The 21,440-nt window shown below is 43.9% G+C and overlaps 2 protein-coding genes across 3 annotated transcripts in view; one reads left to right on the top strand and one right to left on the bottom strand.

Moving 5' to 3' along the window:
• Positions 1–21,440, bottom strand: part of TMED7 (transmembrane p24 trafficking protein 7) — a 304,389-nt gene that overhangs the window by 142,066 nt on the left and 140,883 nt on the right. The gene's annotated exons all lie outside the window — the stretch shown is intronic.
• The window catches only part of AP3S1 (adaptor related protein complex 3 subunit sigma 1), a 56,744-nt gene that overhangs the window by 30,130 nt on the left and 5,174 nt on the right, over positions 1–21,440 (top strand). The window contains exons 4-6 of one of the 2 annotated variants that reach the window (XM_074995189.1): positions 4,651–4,722; positions 11,845–11,952; positions 15,406–15,448. In XM_074995189.1, the coding sequence (XP_074851290.1) occupies positions 4,651–4,722; positions 11,845–11,952; positions 15,406–15,441 (216 nt within the window). In that variant the 3' untranslated portion in view covers positions 15,442–15,448. Of the gene's footprint in view, positions 1–4,650; positions 4,723–11,844; positions 11,953–15,405; positions 15,449–21,440 lie in introns of those variants that run through there. The other variant, XM_074995187.1, reaches the window with a different exon arrangement.

The following is a 21,440-nucleotide window of genomic DNA, read 5'->3' as shown; positions in this document are numbered from 1 at the left end:
GCAGATCCATTCAGACCTACTTCACCAAGTGTTCCGCAGATGGGGTTTTCCCCACATCGACTTGTTCGCCACCCGAGACAACAAGAAATGTCCCCAGTACTGCTCCAGAGCAGGCATGGGACAGGGGTCTTTGGGGGACGCCTTCATGATCCCATGGAAGGGCCCTCTACTTTATGCGTTCCCTCCCACAACACTTATACACAAGGTCTTGGAGAAGGCCAAAAGGGAGAGAGCACTCATGATACTCATAGTCCCAACCTGGAACCAGCAACAGTGGTTCCCATTGCTTCTACGCATGGCACAGCATTGGCCGTTTCCCCTACCAACAGTACCGGACATTCTCACACAGGCTCGGGGGTCAATACTGCACCCGCACCCGAAGAGACTTCGGCTACGAGCATGGTTAATCCATGTCTCAGCGCCTTAGAGACTACATGCTTAGAGGGAGTACAACAAGTCCTTGAATGTAGTCGGAGGACTTCTACCAGAAAGACTTATCAACACAAATGGTTGCGTTTTTCCGATTGGTGCTCCTCCAGGCAGCTAACACCCCAGGACGCCACCATACCTACGATTCTGGACTATCTGCTGCAACTCAAACAAAAGGGACTTTCTCTATCCTCTATAAAGGTTCATCTGGCGGCTATATCAGCGTTTCGGCACGAAGAGGATGGATCAACCATATTTGCCCATCCTGTTGTCTCACGTTTCCTAAAGGGATTGGTAAATCTGTACCCCCCTCGGAAACCAATACCCCCATCATGGAGTTTAGACTTCGTTTTACACACCCTCTCGGGACCGCCCTTTGAACCATTGGCTACGGTCCCCCTTCGACTACTTACCATTAAAATGACTTGCTTCCTGGCAATCACGTCAGCTCGCAGAGTGAGCGAGCTTGCGGCCATAATGTCCACACCACCCTGCACGATATTCTCAAAAGAAGCGGTGGTCTTACGTTTGCACCCAGCCTTCGTCCCGAAGGTCTCTTCAGATTTTCATATTAACGAACCAATAGTGTTGCCCTCATTCTATCCTAAGCCTCACAACTCGAACGAAGAGGCACGGTTGCACTTACTTGACGTAAGAAGGGCACTGGCCTTCTACATTGATAGAACTAAACCTTTCTGGAAAACGGACAGACTCCTGGTGTCCATTGCATCCAGGTCAAAAGGGAAAGCGCTATCCTCGCAGAGGATTTCAAATCACATTGTGTCATGCATAAGACTGTGTTACGAGCTTCGCAAGACTCCTCTGCCAGTTCCTCCAAGGGCCCACTCTACTAGGGCAATGGCGGTGTCAATGGCCTTCTTCAAAGGAATCGCGCTGAGAGATATCTGCAGAGCGGCGACGTGGTCTTCCTATGACACCTTCGCCAAGCACTACACCATGCACAGGATGCTTGATGAGGATACACGCGTGTCGACAGCAGTCCTTTCATGGGCAAGCTGCGCATAAATCGGGTACCCACCTCCTTTTTCGGGGGGGGGGGGGGTTACTGCTGGGTAGTCACCTACTATGGAGCACCCACGCGGACCACTTGAAGAAGAAGGAGGAGTTACTCACCTGTGTAGTAACGATGGTTCTTCAAGATGTGTCCCCGTGGGTGCTCCACTACCCACCCGTTCCTCCCCACTTCAGAGCTCTGTTTGTGTGTTTTTCAGAGACGTCCGGAGCGGTTGATCAGGAACTGGCGGGGACCGGATCGCGCACGTGACCGTAAGCGCGCGAAGAGCCAATGCGCATCGGTGCGTACGCGACCCGACGGAGACTGCTGAAGAATTTCCGAGCTGCGGCGCCGGGGCGAGCCCGACACCTACTGTGGGGCACCCACGGGGACACATCTCAAAGAACCATCGTTACTACACAGATGAGTAACTCCTCCTTTCTCAAGGCTAGAAGAAAGGGTCTTGCAGTCATTGTGACATAGTATGATGGGAGGCCACATGAGAATTTTATTTGAGTGGATGGAGAGGAAAGTCTGTATCTTGAGATGTTATGCAGAAATATTCTGCAAGAGTTAGACATAGATATTTGAGTTGAAGACAGTCACTCAAGCCCGTAATCTGGGTGCCATCAGCGTTTTCCATAGATACCGAGAAAGAAGATAACAGGGGTGTCGTGTTTGAGACTTTAGCTTCAAGAGGAGTCAGGAGACACCAGGGATGACTTACGCTTCTGCTTTATTGATGCAGAGAAAATAATGCAGACAAATAATGCAAAGCTATAAACCCTCTATATCAGTTTGGGAAGTATATAACAGTAAGATATAATGATATCTACATACAAAACAATACACAAAATACTCTACTCTAGTAAGCATACATGAACTTTGTTTTAGAAATTATACACAGTTCTACCATTAGCAAACTTACAGTTGTCAGACAGAAGGTTGTGGCCTTTTTCCTTTCCCACACGCAGAGGCATCCACAAAGCAATTGCCGGGAAAACAGGTTACGGGCTTCTGGTTGCAGCGAATAAGGCAGTGGGAATACCTTATCTAATCCCTTCCGATTGGTTGTTTCTTTCTAACTACATTTATACTCCACTTGGTTGGTCTAATAATATCTACCAATCAGCTACTAATTATGTAAAGTACCTATTTCAGCTTTACATATGATTTAATCTGTTGCTGAAAATGTTGCAAAACTGTGTGCTTAATTAACAGCTCTGTGGCTGTACCTGGACTTCCTCTACTTCTCAGAAATGGAATGCGCTTAGCACTAAGCTGCATCAAGCCCTAGCGAGGTCATGCTGTTCTAAAGGAGATAGATGATGGCACAAAATATTCCTCCCTTTTAGTATCTTCTTATCCCACCCCACCCCTTTTCCTCCCTGGCCTTGCCTGCATGTGAAGCATCAGACTCCAGGCAGGCCAGAGTTTGATTCAGTCACAGATCTTTACGCTGAACAGGGAAAACACAGCAGATGTTATTAATGTGATCCAGTTGGGGTTGCCCTGACTCCTCTACAGGGGGAGAAAGAAGATTAAGATCTGCTTTAGCTGTCAGTTCAAGCTCAGCACAGCTAGTCATCCACAAAGAGAGATATCACAGAGACAGGATGAGATTTTAGTTTATACAGAAGGATTGAAGTGTGGAGCAAAGACGTGAGTTGGAGTCCTCAGCAGAGATGCAGTAATTGAATGTGTTTGCATTTGAAATTATCCAGAGATAAGATGCAGAGGGAGAAGAGAAGGGGAACACTGACAGAGCCTTGTGGAAACTCTCAGAAAGATGGAAGGGGGCAACGAAGATCTGTTCAAGGAACAATTAGGAGAACAAGGGGAGGGAAGAGTGACATAAGCCAAAGGAGGACAGCATTTCAAGAGCATGGTTGACTGTGCAGAAACGGGGTCACCAGCTAGAGGATGAGGGTGGAGAACAAATTATTTAGCTTTGGCTAAGACAAAGTCGTTAGACAATTTGGCAAGAATGATTTCAGTGGCGTGCTGGTGCTAAAATGAGTCTGGATTTAAGAGTAGAGGCACTGGAGACAGTAGTTGTAGACCGCATGTTCAACGATCTTAGAGGTGAAAAAGAGAAAGGACGTGGAAAGTAGATGAAAAGGTAAGTGGGCTCACGGGTGGGTTTTATTTAGGATGGAGAGATTTAGTCATGGTGGTATAGGTGGAAGGAGGGGTGGGGAAGACCCAGAGGAGCATGAGAGGTTATAGAGAAGAAAAAGGAAAAGGATGAGATGATGGGACGGAGTCAATGGGGAGGGACTAAAGCAGGAAAGTAAGTGAAATACTTCTACCTGTGTGATAGGAAAGAGAGAATTGTAGCAGGGGAAGAGAGGGCAACCCAAGGGAGGTGGGAGGATCATGCTGCATTTTAGCAATTCACTCTTGGCAGAAGCTGACAAGATTCTTTGAGGGGAGAAGTGGAAGCAGACAAGGACCCTCAACCACTACGTGAATGTAATAATGAATTAATCTGTAAAAATAAACAGCTGAAATTCACTTTCAGTTGATAGTTGGCATCACCATGAATTTAGAAGAAAAGATTCACATCAGAACATCATAAAATTTCAGTATAGATGTTCTAGGAATGTATGCATTTTTTTAATTTGTTTTGTATGTATGTAATCCCTTGGCCATGTTTCAGAGTTACACTAAAAGCTGTCTTTCTTCACATACTGTTTTGCTTGGGGCCTGCCAGCAGCACAGGATCCCAGTAATATTGTTAACCATACAATTTTTCAAATACGTTAGGCCAGTGGGCAGCAACATGGGCACATGAGGCAGGAGCTCAGCCCCACCCATCCTCCCCCATGTAGCTGGGAACTTGATCAAAGCCATGTCATTTGTGGATTAACAAAAGACCAGCTAATGCTACCAACCACCACCTAAACAGTAAAGCTCTGCCTCTTAATTTTTTTATTTATTTTTTTTTTTAAACTAATGAAGCTGTTGTAAGTAGGACCATTAGTGACTTTTAAAAGTATCACCAGCACTCAGACCATACATAGAAGTCAAAAGGTCAGATTTTGGCAGTCTGCCTCAGAAAGGTTGCTGACCCCTGCACTAGGCTTTCTAAAATCTTCAAACATGGTACATATGGAAGACAGAGATCGTTAAGTTCATAAATAATGGAATGACTGAATTGCTCTTAAATCTTGACCTTTTGCTTTGTTTTTTTTCTTCCACAGGTATTTGTGGAAACACTAGACAAATGTTTTGAAAATGTCTGTGAACTGGATTTAATTTTCCACGTAGACAAGGTACTGTGGCGTGCTACTGTCCTATCAGTTGAATCAAACATTTGTTTGAAAAGAAACATTTTGTTCTTGAAACTGACAGAGTGGATAACAATCCTAGCCTGGATGTTAATACAAACGGACAAGGTTTCACTAAGTTATTTTTAAAGTTCAGAAAGTATGCTAGAAAACACCTTCAGGAATCAAAATGAAATTCATTAGTAAATTTACTTGGGAGGTGTCTAATTTAACTGATACCCACAGCCTAGAATTCTGAAAATATGGGCTTTAATCTCTATAGTTCTTTGATTGTATTATGACCATTTTCAAGGGAGTGCAATGAACATGGTTACCAAGATTAAGGCAGTGTCATTTGAGCTACTCTGGCTTTTTTCAGTAGGTTGGTAACTGATCCATAAAGATATATTAAAGAACCTGATGCATGCAGCGTGGGCCACCTGAAGTAATGCCTGCCAGATTCACTGGGGCACCAGCAGCTGGCAAATCTCGACCCTGGTTTGAGGATCTGGTGCCAGTTGATATAACAGGTTGTGCCAAATCTCGAACCGGGGTCCCTGAACCATGCACTGCAAGGGGATGCCCTCCGGATGGGGTTCTGATGACTGCTCCCAAGCCCAGCTAAGGGTCACATCACTCCTCTAGTCCTCCAGGAAATTGCCTTCTAAGTCAAAGCCCGTCTGCTGGAAGTCAATGGGCATCACTGCCTCCAGCATCCAGGGTCCTTCGCCTGTAGAGGCCCCCAAGATTCCCTCCCCTGGATCCTCTACTGGCTCCTGCCCAGCCAGCAATGTGTCTGGGGCCGAGCTCCCTCTTCCGGCAGATTCCAGGGGGTTCACCTTGTAGGAGATCCATGAAGTGGAGCTAGTCCTGGCCTAACACCACCGGCTAGGACAGCTTCGTGACCACAACCACCATATGGTGTTGCTTGTGGGTCCCCACCATCAGCAACACCCCAGTCTGGGGTACAGCCTCACCTCCCCATGGCTGCAGTGTAGCTGCGCCATCATGCCCCTTTGGGCGGGTCCGGCGGTCAGTCCCTCCCGGATCAAGGTTTGGCTTCACCCTGAGTCCACTAGGGCTGCAGTCTGAATTCCATTCACGCTGACCAGAATCATTATCTTGAACTTGTCCCTATTCTGGGACCCTGCCACCAGCACCTGCCCGTAACTGCAGTCCATAAACGGGAATTCACACTTGAAATGGCCCTCTTGGCCCCACTCGTAACAGTGGCCCCCGCTCAGACCTGTCAGCAGGGGCTCCTCGGGAGGAATCCATCACGCCCAAGGTGGGTCTGTCTCCTTCCTCACTGGAGCTTCCCAGTGGGACTCTTGTGGTGGACTGTTCTTAATTAACTGCGCAGCTACTGGGGATGGTGGTGTTTCCCCTCTTGCAGCACCATGGCACCCTCCCACTCAGCCACTTACTTGGGAGGCCTGGGTTGGGTGGTGGTCGCAGTTTGGCCTTTGGGAACTCCTTCACTGACATATAGCTCTCCATGAGGGCAGCAGCATGGGCCAGGGTCTCAGATCGGTGCTGTTGTACCCACTCCTTCCCTCGAGGGGAGGATTCACACCAGCTTTTCCAGGGCCACTTGTTTAGCTACCTGGGCAGCAGTCTGGCTCCAACCACCACCAACACTGGTCCCAAACTCACTGGGCTACGGCCAGGGGTCTAGCTCCTGCTGCATACGCTGGTGATAAGTCTTGGCACAGATCCCTGCTGGGCCTTCACCCATGAGTCCTCCCTTGCCTCCTAGGGGTCCATACTGCAGTAAGCCGAGTGGGCTGGCCCAGTCAGGTAGGGGCCAGTGAGGTGGCCCAAGTTCAGGGTGCTACCTTGTGGTAGCTGCAACCATCTTGAGCATTACCAGGTACACCTCAGGCTCATGATGGGGGTCCCATCTTTGTGAACTTCAGGGGTAACCCTGCCAGTCCCCCTTCAGCTCCTCCTTCACCTGTGTCCAGCGGTGATGGGATCGGGGGCGCCTTCCACAGTGAACTATATGCTGCACCAGATGCTGTTGCCAGGCTTGTTGCTGGCTGGCGATTTCCTTCAGTGGCTGCTGCTGTTGCTCCTGCTTCGGGCAGCCTGCATCTGTTGCTGGTTGCTGGTTTGCCAATTGCTGGAGCAATTGGCTTTGCAGCTGTTGTTAGACCACCTGTTTTTACTGGTGGTCCATCAGCCACTCGAAGTTTGATAGGGTCCATTGTGGCCTCATGATTTGTCTACCTGCCCTCTCAGTCTGTACGTGGGGAAAACTAAAAAAAACAGAAAAAGAAGAAAAGAAAACATTATTTTTTTAGGGCCTTCCTCTCAGGTTCCTAACTTTCCCCTAGTGCTGGGGGCAGGCGGCGGGGGGGGGCGGGGGGATCAGTTCAAAAATGCCCACATTCTCCACCAGTTGTGGCAGAGCCTCTAGCCCTGTGCCTTTTCTAAGGGCCTACATCCCTTTATCAGGCCTTGTTGGCTTAGTCAATATCACCTAGTCAGGCCTCAGCAGCCTAGTCAGTTATCACAGGCCCAGAAGCCTAGTTCATATCCTCTGAATCAGGCACCACAGCCTAGTCAGGCCTCAGCGGCCTAGTCAGTATTGGCAGGTCAGTGCTCCCCCTTCCTAGGGGTCATGGGTGGGGGTAGGGGAGCCCAGACCCCCCCCCCCCCTCCCCCGCCTCCACTGGGCTCTAGCCCAGGGTCCTGTCAGTGGTGGGCATGTCTCCCCAGTCACCATCTCAGTGGGGATTCCCACCGCAACATGCTGAACTCTCCAGATACCTCCTGGCTCCCTGCCCTGGGCTTCTTCCTACTCCGTTCCAGACAAGATGCACCATCCTGACTCTGGCTGCTGCCGCTGCTCAGGCTGCGGGTGCTGTTCTCAACTTCTAGCAGGAGTTCCTTCTCCCCTGGTGGCCAGCCCCAACTGACTAGCCTCCCTGGCCTTCATACTTGGGCTGCAGTTGGAGCAGGGCCACAGGGAAGGGGCCTTTTACACCCAGCAAGCCTGCCCCCCCCACCGCCCCCCCCCCAACTGGCTAGCACAGGATTGGTACACCTCATCGAGTGCATTAGGAGGAGCATTTCCAGCGGGTCTAGAGAAGGTGTTATTCCCCTCTGTTTGGCACTGGTGAGGCCACATCTGTAGTACTGTGTCCAGTCCTGGGCCTTCCAGTATAGAAAGGATGTGCATACATTGGAAAGGATACAGCAGAGAGGAACCAAAATTACTGCAGGGCAGGAGTACGTGACCAATGAGGAGAAGCTGAGGGATATTTAGTTTGCAGAAGAGAAGAGTGAGCAGTGATTTTTATAGCAGCCTTCAACTTCCTGAAGGGGAGTTCTAAACAGGATGGAGAGAGGCTGTTTCAGTAGTGACGGATGGCAGACCAAGCAGCAGTGGTCTCAAGCTACAGAAGGAGAGGAGCAGGACAGCTTTGGGACCACAGAGGAAAAACTAGATATTAGGAAGAACTTCTTCACCAGGAGGATGGTGAAGCACTGGAATGTGTTACCTAGAGAGCGGGTGGAATCTGCGTACCTAGAAGTTTTTAAGTCCCAGCTCGACAAAGTCCTGGCTGGAATGATTTAGTTAGGGTTGATCCTGCTGTGGGTAAGGGGCCTGGACTCAGTGACCTCCTGAGGTCTCTTCTCACCCTGGGATTCTATGATTCTATAATAGTTTAAAGGGGAGACTACGCTGGGTCCTGTGGAAAGATCTTTTCTGATAGCTGACTTCAGTGGAGGGCTTCAGAGACGGGTTTTGGAACCGGTCTTATTTAACATTTTTATTACTGACCTTGGCACAAAAAGTGGGAATGTTCTAATAGCATTTGCAAATGAGACAAAGTCTGGCAATATTGCCAATAGAGAGGAGGAAAAGAAAATCTTATCAGCTCTGACCGACCTTGTAAATTGGAGGACTAGAAATGGAAAGAAATTTAACAGTGCCAAGTCACTCGTTTAGGGTCTAACACGAATTTTTGCTATAAACCAAAGACTTATCAGCTGGAAGTATTGGTGTATTGGTTGTATGGGTGTATTGGCTGAACACAGGATGACTGAGCCACCAATGTGATGTGGCTGTGAGAAACACGAATATACTCATAGGCTCTGTTAAGGTTTTTCCAGAAAATGCATGAAGGTGTTACTACCGTTATACCAGGCACTGCTAAGACACCACCTGGAATACTGTGTGCCGTTTTTGTCTTCTGTGTTTAAGAAAGATGAATTCAAACTGAGATAGGTGCAGGTAAGGGCTACCAGAACTTTGAGGAATGGAAAACTTTGAGAGGACTTTTAAAGCAGTTAGGCTTGTTTAGCTTAACAAAAAGAAAGCTGAGTGGAGCTATGATTGCTCTCTGTAAATATTTCCGAGAAATAAATATCAGGGAGGAAGAGAAGTTAATTAAATTAAGAACCAGTGTGGACAAAAGAACAAATGGAAATAAATTTACCATCAGTAAGTTTAGGCTTGAAATTAAGTGAAGGTTTGTAGCCATTAGAGGAGTGAAGTTCTGGAACTTCAAGAGGAGCAATGGGAGCAAAAAAACTTAACAGGCTTCAAGACTGAACTTGATATGTGGTGTGGATTGTATGCAGGGACTGCCTTCAATGACATGTGGCAATTGAAATATTCCAGTACCAAAAATTCCTAATGGCTTGAGATGGGACTACAGAGCATTCTTTCCCAGGTATCTGCCTCGTGAGTTTTGCCCCCATGCTCACGGTCTGATTGCTATATTTGTTGTCAAGAAGGGATTTTCTCCCAGGCCAAACTGGCAGAGGCCCTGGGCAGCTTTGCCTTTTTCTTCACATGCAAGTTTAAGCTAGTGTAAATGGTGACTTCTCTGTAACTTGAAGTCTTTAAACCATGATATGAAGATTTCATTAATGTAGCCAGAGGTTAGGGGTCTATTACAGGAGTTGAGGGGTGAGGTTCTGTGGCCTGCAATGTGCAGGGTACTCCTGGAGGAGTTCTGTGTCACCGCGCAATGCAGAATTTTGCAGAAATTAATGCTATGTGTGCAGAATTCCCTTTCCTACACCAAAGAAGGTTGCAGTGATGATGGCTGCCAATAAGTGCCACTGGACCATTAGACCCCAGCTTGCACAGATAAGTCACTCTGCCTGGCAGTGGAGGGAGCTAAAGCATTACTGATGGCTGCAATTCCCAGCACACCCTTAGGAAAGGTGATGGCAGTGTGCAGGAAACTTCACCCAAACAAAAGACTGAGCATCAGGCTTTTTCTTCCTCTGGATCCCTGTGCTCTGGGATGGAAGAGGGCAGGTGCCTGGGTTAGGGGAGGGGAACGCGCCTGGGCTCTGGGGCAGAGGAGGAGGAGTCCTGGCTGGGGACATTATGGCTGGGCCCTGGGGTAAAGTGGCGGAGTTGGGGGTGTTTGCCCCTCCCCCCAACTGGACACTGGGAGATAGAAGGGAGCAGGAAGACAAAAACAGGCCCTGAGTTGTCACAGGGGTTCTTTAACTTGCTACTCCTGGGGGATTTTTTGTCTGTCTGTATTGTTACAGAGATACTTGCTGACAATTATTTTAAAATAAATTTTCAAAGTAATTGAACCTGGAGGGATTATGCAAGGCTATTTTGACAAATTTTGCAGAATTTTAAAATACCATATGTAGAATTTTAACTTTTTTAGCAGAGAATGACCCCAGAAGTAGCAGGAAGTCAGACAAGAGCTAGATGATCATGATGCTCCCTTCCAACCCTCAAGTCAGTCAGAGAGACCCATTTTACATTGTAACATGACACCCAGACCTTTTGTCTAGTTAAGCATAAAATCTGTGCAGCCATTTGTAATTTATGAACCTTGGGCTATACCCACAGTACAAGTGCTGCAGTTTTCCTAGTGTTGTGTAGATGCCATGTAGTCCCTGAAATCTAACCACCGGCTAATGATCAAACTGGCAAGACAAATGGAGTGCCTCTGTAGTCCTCAACCCTGGTTACATTAACAAGGCCAACTGACAACTTTGTCACACCCTTCTACGAAGAACTCAAAGAAGACCCCACACCACAATTTATGCAGCTTAAGGCTAATATTAAATCTTTCTCCAAACAACAAGTGAAAGTCTATGAACATGAACCCATTCTAAGGTCGTCCTGTATGCTTCCCAAGATACCCAAATAACCCTGGACAGACCTATCATATCTGGCCATAGCACTATTACTAATGAAGTGCAGGGACATAGAAACTGTCTTTAGGCCAATCACTACATAAAACCAGCTTCCTCCATGACACAAGTGGCTTCATCCTCAAATTCTATAATATTAATGTCTGTAAGAACACCATCCTTTGCCACCATAGGTATCATTTCCCTATACACCGCATCTCTGACAGTGAGGGCATAGCAGTCTGAATCAAATATTTACAAGGCACTGAGGATCCTCTATACCCCCCAATTGCCAAACTTATCAATTTCATCTTTACGCATGACAATTATCAATAGAACAGCATACAGTAAAAGCTGAAGTATCCGGAACCCCCTGGGAAACTAGGGCTACTGTATAATCAAATGTCAGATAGTGGAGTGGGCACCACTCATGCTGCTGTTGCCATGAGCTGGACAGCTGGCCTCCCCCAACCCCACTGCAGCTGGCCCTGGCAAGGCAGTCAGCTCTTACCTCCGTTGCCACTGGTCTCCAATCCTGCTACCTCAGGCTACAGCATGTCAGCCAGCCCCCAGCCTAGTTGTGGGTGCCACTGCGCAGCAGCCTCATGGCAGCCAGCCAGTTGTTTGGGCAGCTGATCCCTGCTTCACTGCTGCTGTCCTCGGCTCTGCTGCCACTGTTGCTGGCCCTGCAACCACCAACCCCACGATCGTATGCTCAATTAACTGGGCCCAGCCACCAGTTAACCTGGCTTTTACTGTATACTTATGTGCATGCAGGTGTTAGTCATCAAACAGGCAGTTCTGATGGTCTCTTTGTGTTATGAACAAAGAGGATTTTGGCTCCTGCTGTCAATTTTTTCTGGACTTTACAATTTTTAAAAGGCTGATTCAGGTATTACCCAGAAATTATAAATGTTCTATAAGTGGTGTGGTCAGCACCTTGCCACTCAGATAGTATTTTGATGACTAAAATGTATTTTGTTTTGTGATCTTCCTTAGGTCCATAATATTCTGGCTGAAATGGTCATGGGTGGAATGGTTTTGGAGACCAACATGAATGAAATTGTCACTCAGATTGATGCACAAAATAAACTGGAGAAATCTGAGGTAAGGCTGAGAGACTATAATGAGCTGAACTTAAAGCATGACCATAATATCTTCATGATATGCAACTTTTGCTGTTTGTCCTACAATACCATCAGATATACAGCTGCTTGGTTATAGTCCCAAAAATTGACAATGCATATTCAGTCTTTGGTACATTTCGTCTTCTGTGATAACCGCATAGAATGGTAGCTAATTATTCTTTTGTTACTTCTATCGAACAAAGCCACACCTGCCATTGGTGTCAGTGTGCAATAATTATCCTTTAAATTCCTTTCACTCAAGATCTGTGGCTTTTGTCTTGTTTTTTCATGATGGGACCCAATCCTGGCTGTCGAACAATAGAGGGGAAAAATATATAGCTCTTTACAAAGAAACGTATAAAGTGTTAAATAAGTGGTAGTGTCATAGTAACACTGCAACACAAAAATGGTAAGTTGGGGTGGAAGTGGAAGGGTAGTGATGTATGGATTTAAAGCCCTGTTCTGATCCCACTATAATAGATGGGAGTTTTGCTATTACTTGCAGTGATATTATTGCTTTTTGCTACTATTTGCAGTGATAATGGGCTTATATACCTGAATTAGATTGTAGAACCTGGGGTCAGAAGCTACTCCACACAAGCCTACCATGGTCTCACTGTGTGCTCTCGGCCGATGTGCACTGACAGTTTGTCAGAACATTTTGAGCTAGTCCTATTTGGAAGAGGATGTGGTTAAGGTGTAGTAATGAACTGTTCAGGCATGCCGGCAGGCTGCACATGGACAGCGCTTAATCACCCTGACATTTGGAAATGCTTCCTAACTGTCCATCCTAAACCTCCCTTGCAGGCAAGTGTGGGGTAGATTCAGTCCCCAGTTTGCCATAGTCTCACCTGTTCATGTAGACAAACACTAAGAATCAGTCTTAAATGTACCCTCAAATAGAGTGATTGCATTCTGTTTGTACAATGGCCAGATAAATTTGAGTAGCATGTGCTCAGATTTTGACTTATTGGATATCACCAATTTACTGACAAGATATGTCTGTAGATGAAATAAGTTCAATACTAAGTGTTGGTTTCTGCAGAACTTGGCTTAGTTTAGTACAGCTGAATTTAATTTGCAGAGGGGAGAATGCTAGAAGTAATATAACTGTGGCATTGAACGTTACAATCTTTGTGTAGTGTGTCAGTTGCAGTGTAGACCAGTAAACCAGCAATATGTTAGCTAAACCTCCTTGACTGATTCTTCTGTGTGAAAGGTGATAATCCTGCATCTGCTCAATTTATCAGTTTCTGGAAGCATACTGCCATCATTCCGATTTCTAAGCAAATTGTCCAGATTCAGAGCTGTCTCTAAAACAGAGGCAAGCTGAACATATATTGGTACTATGTTAAATAAACAAATTAGCTTCTATTGTATATTGAGGAAAACACTGAAAACTTAAGTTTCCATTGAAACAAATATTATTACATCTATCACGTTAGTGAGAAATGAACTCTGAAGTGGTTTAATGTCCAGCCATTTATACTGTTCCTCCTATTTTGTGAGATGACATGGCAACGCTTTCTGTTTGCACCTCTTCTACACTACTTCTGGAAGCAGCACAGCACTGAGTGTGAGGAACATACAAGTTGAGAACAATATGATACTGTTTATGCCAATGTATACCTAGAATAAATGTTATAATTTAATAAGATGCCCAAATTGCCTATTTAACTTTATGACAAAGTATGGATTTTGGAAGTAAATGTTGTTTGGTTTTTTCCCCTTATAAAATAAGGTAAGATTTTTCTGAATAACTTGTTGTACTTGTTTTTCTGGGATGGATACAGCAAGACAGTAACCTAACGTTCAAGAAACGTAACTTTTTCAGATTACTATATATCATGGTGTTTGCAAAACTTTGTGTGAGCTCTGCCTTAAAAACACTAGTCAAGGTACTCATTTACTAATTAGTTTTGCTGCTACATTAGCTACAGAATAGCCATTTGATTGCTGATCTCAAATCTGTCAGACAAATGCAGTGACCCCTCTGATTGATTTTCCACTACTTCTCTACCTTTTTCTTAATATGATGTTTGCAATACAAAACTAATTGATAGACAAAAACAGAAAGCGGTTAATTTGGCACATAGGCAGTTTGCCTGTTCTGTAGAGCAATGAATTATGGAAGGTAAAGTTACAGTAATGATGATCTGAAATACTTGATGACTGGAATGGAGTGGATAGTTTAACAATCTGTTCTTCATTAATACAGATTTTAGTACAGCTCCTGTAATATTACAGTACTCTAGAGTCTGGGGTGAAGGTTTATTCAGTTAATTCATTAGTCATTTGTTTTATATATATATATATACCTAATCTTCACTTATTTCCAAATCACTATTTCTTCTCCTTTGTCCTTTTTGACTAAAGTTATTGCAGTATTTCCCAAGTAACAACTGACAAGATGCAAACCTTAAACTGAAACTTATGTCTCTGTGGTGTATACCAAAGTTCTTTTTGAGCTGGAGACTTTTCAGAAATAAAAACCTGTGAATCTTGTCTTTTTAACTGCTTTTTGTTGATGGAGTATTAGAAATAAATGAACAAGAGCTCTCCAGTGGCTGTTTTCCGTAGAGTCTTACTTCAGATTCATAAGATTACCATGGCTTTATGGCTCCTGACTTCAGTATGTTTCCCATCTATTAGAAATGCTTGGATCCAGAAAGCAATTGTATCAAGAATAAAGTATTTTCTCCTTCTGCAACTAAAATGGCAAATTTCATTAAATATATTTAACTTACATCGTCAGAACTTAACCTACATTTCACTTAAATTTTAATCCAAAGTGGAGTGGCTAGATGTGAAATATTTTGGATTCGGTTTCAGTAGGATAAAATGCAAGATGATTATATGTAGACTCCATCCACCTCACTGAACAGTTAAGCTGTTCCAGTTTTTCACTGGACTTGAGTAGAAATTTAACATGAGGAATTAAATATATATTTACTGCATTCACAAATGTGAGTAACAAACTCCTTTATCGAACCAGAGACTGCTTAGCTAGGGCCCTTGGAAGAATAGTAGCACTTTGCAATGTTGTGATGGTGTCCAGGTTACATTTGTGGTTCTTGTCACCTGCACTATTGAGAGTATGAGCATGGTACTGAGGCAATATGCCCCTTTGTCTGGTGAGGGGAAGCTTGTCCCATGTACTTCATCGCTAACATTTGTGACTAAGTATTGTTGGTCCCTGTATGGACTCCTGGTCAGTCCCTCTGAACCAAAAATATTACTGTGATTTGGGATAAGGGAGGGAAGCTCGGGAGAGGATCATGGGCATGCTATCAGGACCACAGCTAAAACTGGGTAACTTGTATTCTATTTGGTGTGTTTAGTGGGGTGTGCATTTAGTGTTGTTTTTAAGTTGGACCTCATTTTTCCAAACCTCCTGATCTTTTCTAGCTCTTTCCATTCTTCTCTCTTACAGACCTTTATCTTTCAGTCTCCCAGACAGGACAGGTAGACACAGGTATTGCTGACTTTCAGAAAAAATGTATATTTAACAAAAAGGGAAAGCAAAATGATGTCAAAGGCAATAAATTATTTAGGCCAGACTCAAAAATTATGTGTTAATATGCCCATGCCAGTCCTTGTAGCCTACTTTTGTGTTAGTTTCTTCTTGTAGTTCCCTCATCTTTTATTGGCCATAGTGTATTTTACTAACTTGTCATTGACTTCATATGTTCTTTATTTTAATTTTTTCCTACATTGTAGAATTTTAACTTTGGGTTTTTTTATGTCAGCATTTAAATAACAAAAATCTTGGCTCTTTTGGAATAAAAAAAAATAATATGAATAATAATTGAGCACACGAATAGCTGGCATGACTAGTGCAGTGTTGCATGGTAGACAAACCTTAGAACTCGATGGGTGTGGCCAGGAACATTGTGCCCACAAGAGCCTTAGCTTAGTGTTGGCTCTAACGGTGCAGCTTCCAAACTTCGTATTTCATATTAAAAATCAGAACCTCTATGCCCTTGTGTTGGAGTGACATTTTGAACAAGTTGCCAAAAAACAACAAAAGTATTTGTGTTTTAAAAGTTTGATCCCAAATAACTGAACAACCCATAGATTTTAAAATTATAAAGGTGGAATGTAAAGTTTACCTACAGATGTTACAATTGGCTTTTTAAGATTGATGTTGTTGTACTTGCACTAATGAATAGGGTGAGAGGGCAGCTGGCATGTAATCAGCTTCACATGTGTGTTTTGCTCCTCCTTTTGCAAGTCCTGATGTCTAGAGCCGTTGTGAATCATTGGTTCTTCAAAAGGAGCCAATCTGTTCACAGTCAGTTTTATGGAGAAGCATCCAGTGATCCAAGACAAATGTGATATGAACAAAATAATAAGGAAGAGTAAACTTACATTTGAAGTTCAGTGTCTGCTGACTGCCGCTGTGACCCTGGTTATCTGAAACGTTAAGTACAGTAAAATAATTTGACGGTCAATGTGCATTAGTTATAGATTACCTTTGATATGAAATATTCTTAAAAATCAGTTCCATTTTTTTTTGTAATTGGAATTTTAAAACCACAGATAGTCTGCTAACCAACTGGGTTATGAATATCTTTGCTACTCACTTTTAAGAAATTCTTTACGGATGAAGCATAGACTGCTTTTTAACAGATACCTTCCGATTTTAAAAAGCAGATTTAATAAGTAGAAATTATCCAAACTCAGGTTTTACAATTCTGCATTTTAAAGACCAAGGCTATGTCTACACTAGCACCTCCCTTTCGAAAGGGGGATGCGAATGAGACGCTTCGGGATATGCTAATGAGGCACTGCAATGTAAGTGCCACTATCGATCGTGCGTGGCTCATCTACACAGGGTCCTTTTTGAAAGGACCCTGTAGATGTCAAAATTTCCTTATTCCTAGAACCAAATGTGCGTAGAGTCCTTTTGAAAAGGACCCCGTGTTGATGAGCCGCACGCGATTGAAGGCGGCATTTTCGAAGTGCCACAGCTGCCATTATGCTAATGAGGCACTGCATATTCATCAGAGTGCCTCATTAGCGTATCCCAAAGTGTCTCACTACCTTTCGAATGGGGGTGCCAGTGTAGACATAGCCTAAGTGTAAAAATATTTTATATGGCAAGAACACCTTTTACTTGAATTTGAAACTTCTTGTATTATATGAAGAACATACTCCAAACAAATTACCATCCTCGTTTTGGCCTCCTCAAGTTACTGAAATTAAGACTTATTTCACTATGTTAGAAAAAGGAGCTAATTTTTCAGTCGTTTTTTGCATATTGCTACTTTTTGTGTTTCTGTTCTGCTCGCACGTTCTGTTTTTTATTTTTGGGTCTGGCAATTTAAAGAAAGAAACCCAATCAAACAAAAATCATTCCCATCCATTACTATCTTTGTGATTCAAGTGCTTGAAATATCTAAGAGTATGTCTAAGTCTTCTATCTGTTTGGCCTCATTTTGATATACCTGCAGACTTCATTTTGTTTTTTCTCTAATTCTATTCATTTATCTAATCTCATGAGCAGAGAACATGATCATTCCTTTATATTCTGTATTGCATCCTTTCATCCTATTCATAACCCTGCTGCTTTGAAATCGTACTTCTGGGAAGAGGAGTTGGTATAAAGCACCAGCAGCAGTGATCTCTAAGTGTGTTCCAATACACATGGAAATGTCCAGTTTCTCTAGTAGAGTTTCAGCCTTTGTTAATTCATTTTCAAGTCAGCTGCATGTGTTTGTGCCTCCTTTTTACGAAGAGCTTCTTGTGGAAGTGTTAGGAGGGCCTCCTGAAGTATCCATTTGTCTAGTAAGAAGCATTCATAAATATCTATCTACACTTGCAAAAGCATCAGCAATATGTTCAGGTGTACTTGAGAGCTTCTAAAAACAATGTGATTCAGCATTTCTAGGTTTATATTCATTTAACACATTATATCAGGATTACCAGGAAAGACTATTGCGACATACAGCTACCAATGAAAGAGACAATTACCCTAAATTATAACAAACATATTTAATATTTAAGCAAACTGAGATTTCCTATTAAATAAATAGAAGAATATTTTCTGTTTAGTGTTAATCAATGGAGTGTGCTAGCTTTGATCTCAAGCAAAACAATCAAATTTCTTATGGGGCATTGATAATTCATGTTGAAGCCACAAGGCTTTAACTATACACAATCAGGTTTTCAGTCTTGTTGTGGCTGTGAGTAAAGAAATAGCATGTCAGGTATTTCAGGACTAGTGTGTAGCATTTTTAACATGAAATGGAGAATACAAAGCAGCGGGGGGGAATGCAATGTTTGGTTCACTGTAATAACAGCTGTATGCAAGGTCATACTGTACTTCTAAAATATCATGAACATTCTTGAGAAATTTCATTTTCACTTGCTTAGGTCATTTCGCTTTGCTATGATCCTTCATAATTCACTGCATGATCAAGGCTTGCTACTTAGTTTTTTAAGTGTTATAATTTTCTCTTCACCATCCTAGATTTTCTGCTAAAGCATTGAATAATATAAGTAGTTGAAAGCTAGACTGTGCAGTGTTACAGTAACTACTTCCTCGTTAGGGATATGCAGCAAACTTTGTATGAACAAGTTGAATTTGTACTTCTTGTGACTCCTATTTTCTTTTTGAAATTTAATTTATCCTTGGTAGCAGGAATTACCGAGAAATAGCAGAATTAACCAGTTAAATATTGTTAAGTCTGCCAATCCATTCAATATATAAGAGCTTAATACAAACACTAAAAGAGAACTACTGTTACTGTGAATTACACTTTTGTTACTGTAATACCTTTATTCTGATATTTTTATTACACTGAACGGATTTTAATATGAAGAGGCCTGTTTTTAGAAGTACTGTATGGTTTTGTCTTGTGTTTATAAAATTGTGTGAGTGATTGTGCTAAAAGGGCATTGTGGTTTGTAAATGTCATGCCACAAAACCATTTCATAAAGAGGAGGACTCTAGGAGAAAAGGGTGAGGTGGTTGGAGAATGACTCTGCTTCTGTGTATGTTGATGAGTCTCATCTTTCACTCTGGAAATTGTCTCAGGCTATGTCTACACTACAGCATAAAGTCAATTTTGAGGGAGTAAACTCAATTTTTACTATGTTGCTGTCTTTGCTGCAAATGCCATTAGGTCAATTTTAGGGGGTACTAAAGGTCGACATTCTTGCATTGACCGTGCAAGTTGGTGTTTGAATTCATGCTAGTGAGGAAACAGCACTACTTTAAATAGATTTTATTGGCCTCTAGAGATGTCCCACAGGTATCCCACAATGCGCCATAGGTGTACATTCTGTCCACTTTCACCTCCCCTGCTCTCCAGGTGTGCAGGTAGTAAGAAACAAGAAGTCTGGCATTCTGAATTCATTTCTTTATGATCAGCATGGCAGTCACATCTAGTCGCTTTAGAGAGCCTGAGCATGGAGCCATCAGGAGAGTGAGGATCTCAGTTTGGCTGGCAGGCTAGCTCCCCGCCCCACCACACCACTTAGCGGCTGGGCTTGGAGTCATGCTTGCAGGAGAGACTGAGAAACTTCTGCACTGCACATTTGTACAGGGTAGCTCCCCTCCCCCACAGGCGCCAGGCAGCTGGCAAGCGAGCCCCCTGCCCCACCACAGACATGCTGACTGTGCACTGCGAACCATGCTTCCAGACAGCAGCATGTGCTGGCCTCTGCGGGGTGAAGGCTTCTGCACTTCACATTTTCCAGGGCTTGCTGAGTACCAGGGGGAATGGCTCTCCCCTGGCCAGCCCCGTAAGGCAACAGGTGCCAGATGAATGGCTCCCACAGTGGGCAATATTTCTGGGGGCTGTCACTGAGGGGATGGGTTCTCCTTGCATCAAAGATAGTCAGGGGCTGGTTGGTCCATGTAAGGCAACATGAACCAGGGGGATGGCTAATAAGAAACCAGGTGGCTGCACCATGTCAACAGGCACCTCAGCTGGCCCCTGTTTATGTTGGGGGGGTGATCCCCAGTGCCTCCTATTTTTGAGGCTGGTCCCTCCGCCTAGGCACAGAAAATGGGGGCGTTTGCCCCACAGAGTGCAGTGTAAATTTTTGGGCCTGTCTCCCCACCATCCCACCTAGGCACACAATATGGGGGGAGTTTGTCCCACAGAGGGCAGCGTACATTTTTTGGGCTGCCACCCCCCTGCCTATGGACATTTTTCCAGTACTCTCCTGTCCCAGAGCATGTGGCTCAGGGGAGCCAGAGTCTCAGCAGCGGCCTGTTTGCTGCATATTTTTTTTTTTTTTTTTTTACCAGGGGGAGCACTGAGGTACCTGTTGACTTGATTCCATCCCTACCTTTCTGCATGTGGTCTGGTTTTAATCCACGCTTATAGATTAAAAAAGTGGGATTGAAGGTTCCCTTCTGGAAGTTGTTCTTTCACCAGCAGAAAACCGTGGTACCTGTTGACATGGCACAATCACCTGTGTGCTCCCAGAGCACGTGTGAAGAGGGCTTCAGATTCTGAAGCCCACAACCTGTTTGGCTTTCTTTCCCCTGGGATTCCCTACTTTCCTTCTCTGTGAATAATATTATGTTTTTCCCTGTTCACACGGATCCAGATTCTTCCAGTGTTTGGCATTCTTTCACAAGAGGAAAAGTAGCTGAGCAGCCTGTTGTCATGGTTCAGTCATAGTTTTCTTTCCCCTTGGATTTACTACATTTCCTTTTTTTCTTCAGTAAATAGGCCGTTTGCTTTCAACGGGGGGCAGGATGAGAACAATGCAGTCTGGGAAGATGACAGTGAGTGCTGTCAGCATGCGTTTGGTTAAAAGGTCTGTAACGCAGACAAACAATTTCTTTCATCAGGGAAAGAGACTTCTGAAAAATGGTTGGTTGTTTACAAAGGGAGGAGAATAAGAGTAAAGCAGTGTGGGAGGATGTCACACAACCACTTGCAGGGCATTTTTTTCCCATGAAGCACCAGTGGGAAAAAAAAAACTGACTGCAATGGGGCTGAGGGAACTGTGGGGTAGGTTCCCACAATGCACTGCTGCAATAGTTGAACTTTGGTGATTTCGTGGGGACACGCTAAGTTGACTTTGTGAGGAGGTGCGGATGCTCAACTTCAATTTTATAAAACCCAATGTCACAAAGTCAACTTTAATAAATTGGACTTTATTATGTAGTGTAGACGTAGCCTCATGAGTAGGCAGAAAAGGGGCAAGCTGAAATGCCTTAGTCCTCCTGCCAAGGATATTCTTTGATTCTAAACCATAATTGTTATAGATAAAGTTTAGTCAGAGGTGGGTTTTTATTTTTAATTTTTTTTTGAGGGGGGGGGTGTCACTCATGGTTATTTTAAATAATTCCCAATTGTGTAAGAGTCAGGGGCTGCGCAAAGACGATAGCTACAGGTAGGTAAAAATAATGACTAGTTATTTTATTTGTCTGTTCAAAAAAGAACAACAACAAAAATCCGTCATTAAATTAAAGTACATTTCAGCCCAAATCCTAATCTA

Source organism: Carettochelys insculpta, chromosome 5, assembly GCF_033958435.1.
Source record: "Carettochelys insculpta isolate YL-2023 chromosome 5, ASM3395843v1, whole genome shotgun sequence".
In the NCBI taxonomy this organism is placed as follows: Eukaryota; Metazoa; Chordata; order Testudines; family Carettochelyidae; genus Carettochelys; species Carettochelys insculpta.
This window is presented reverse-complemented; position numbering and strand designations above follow the sequence as displayed.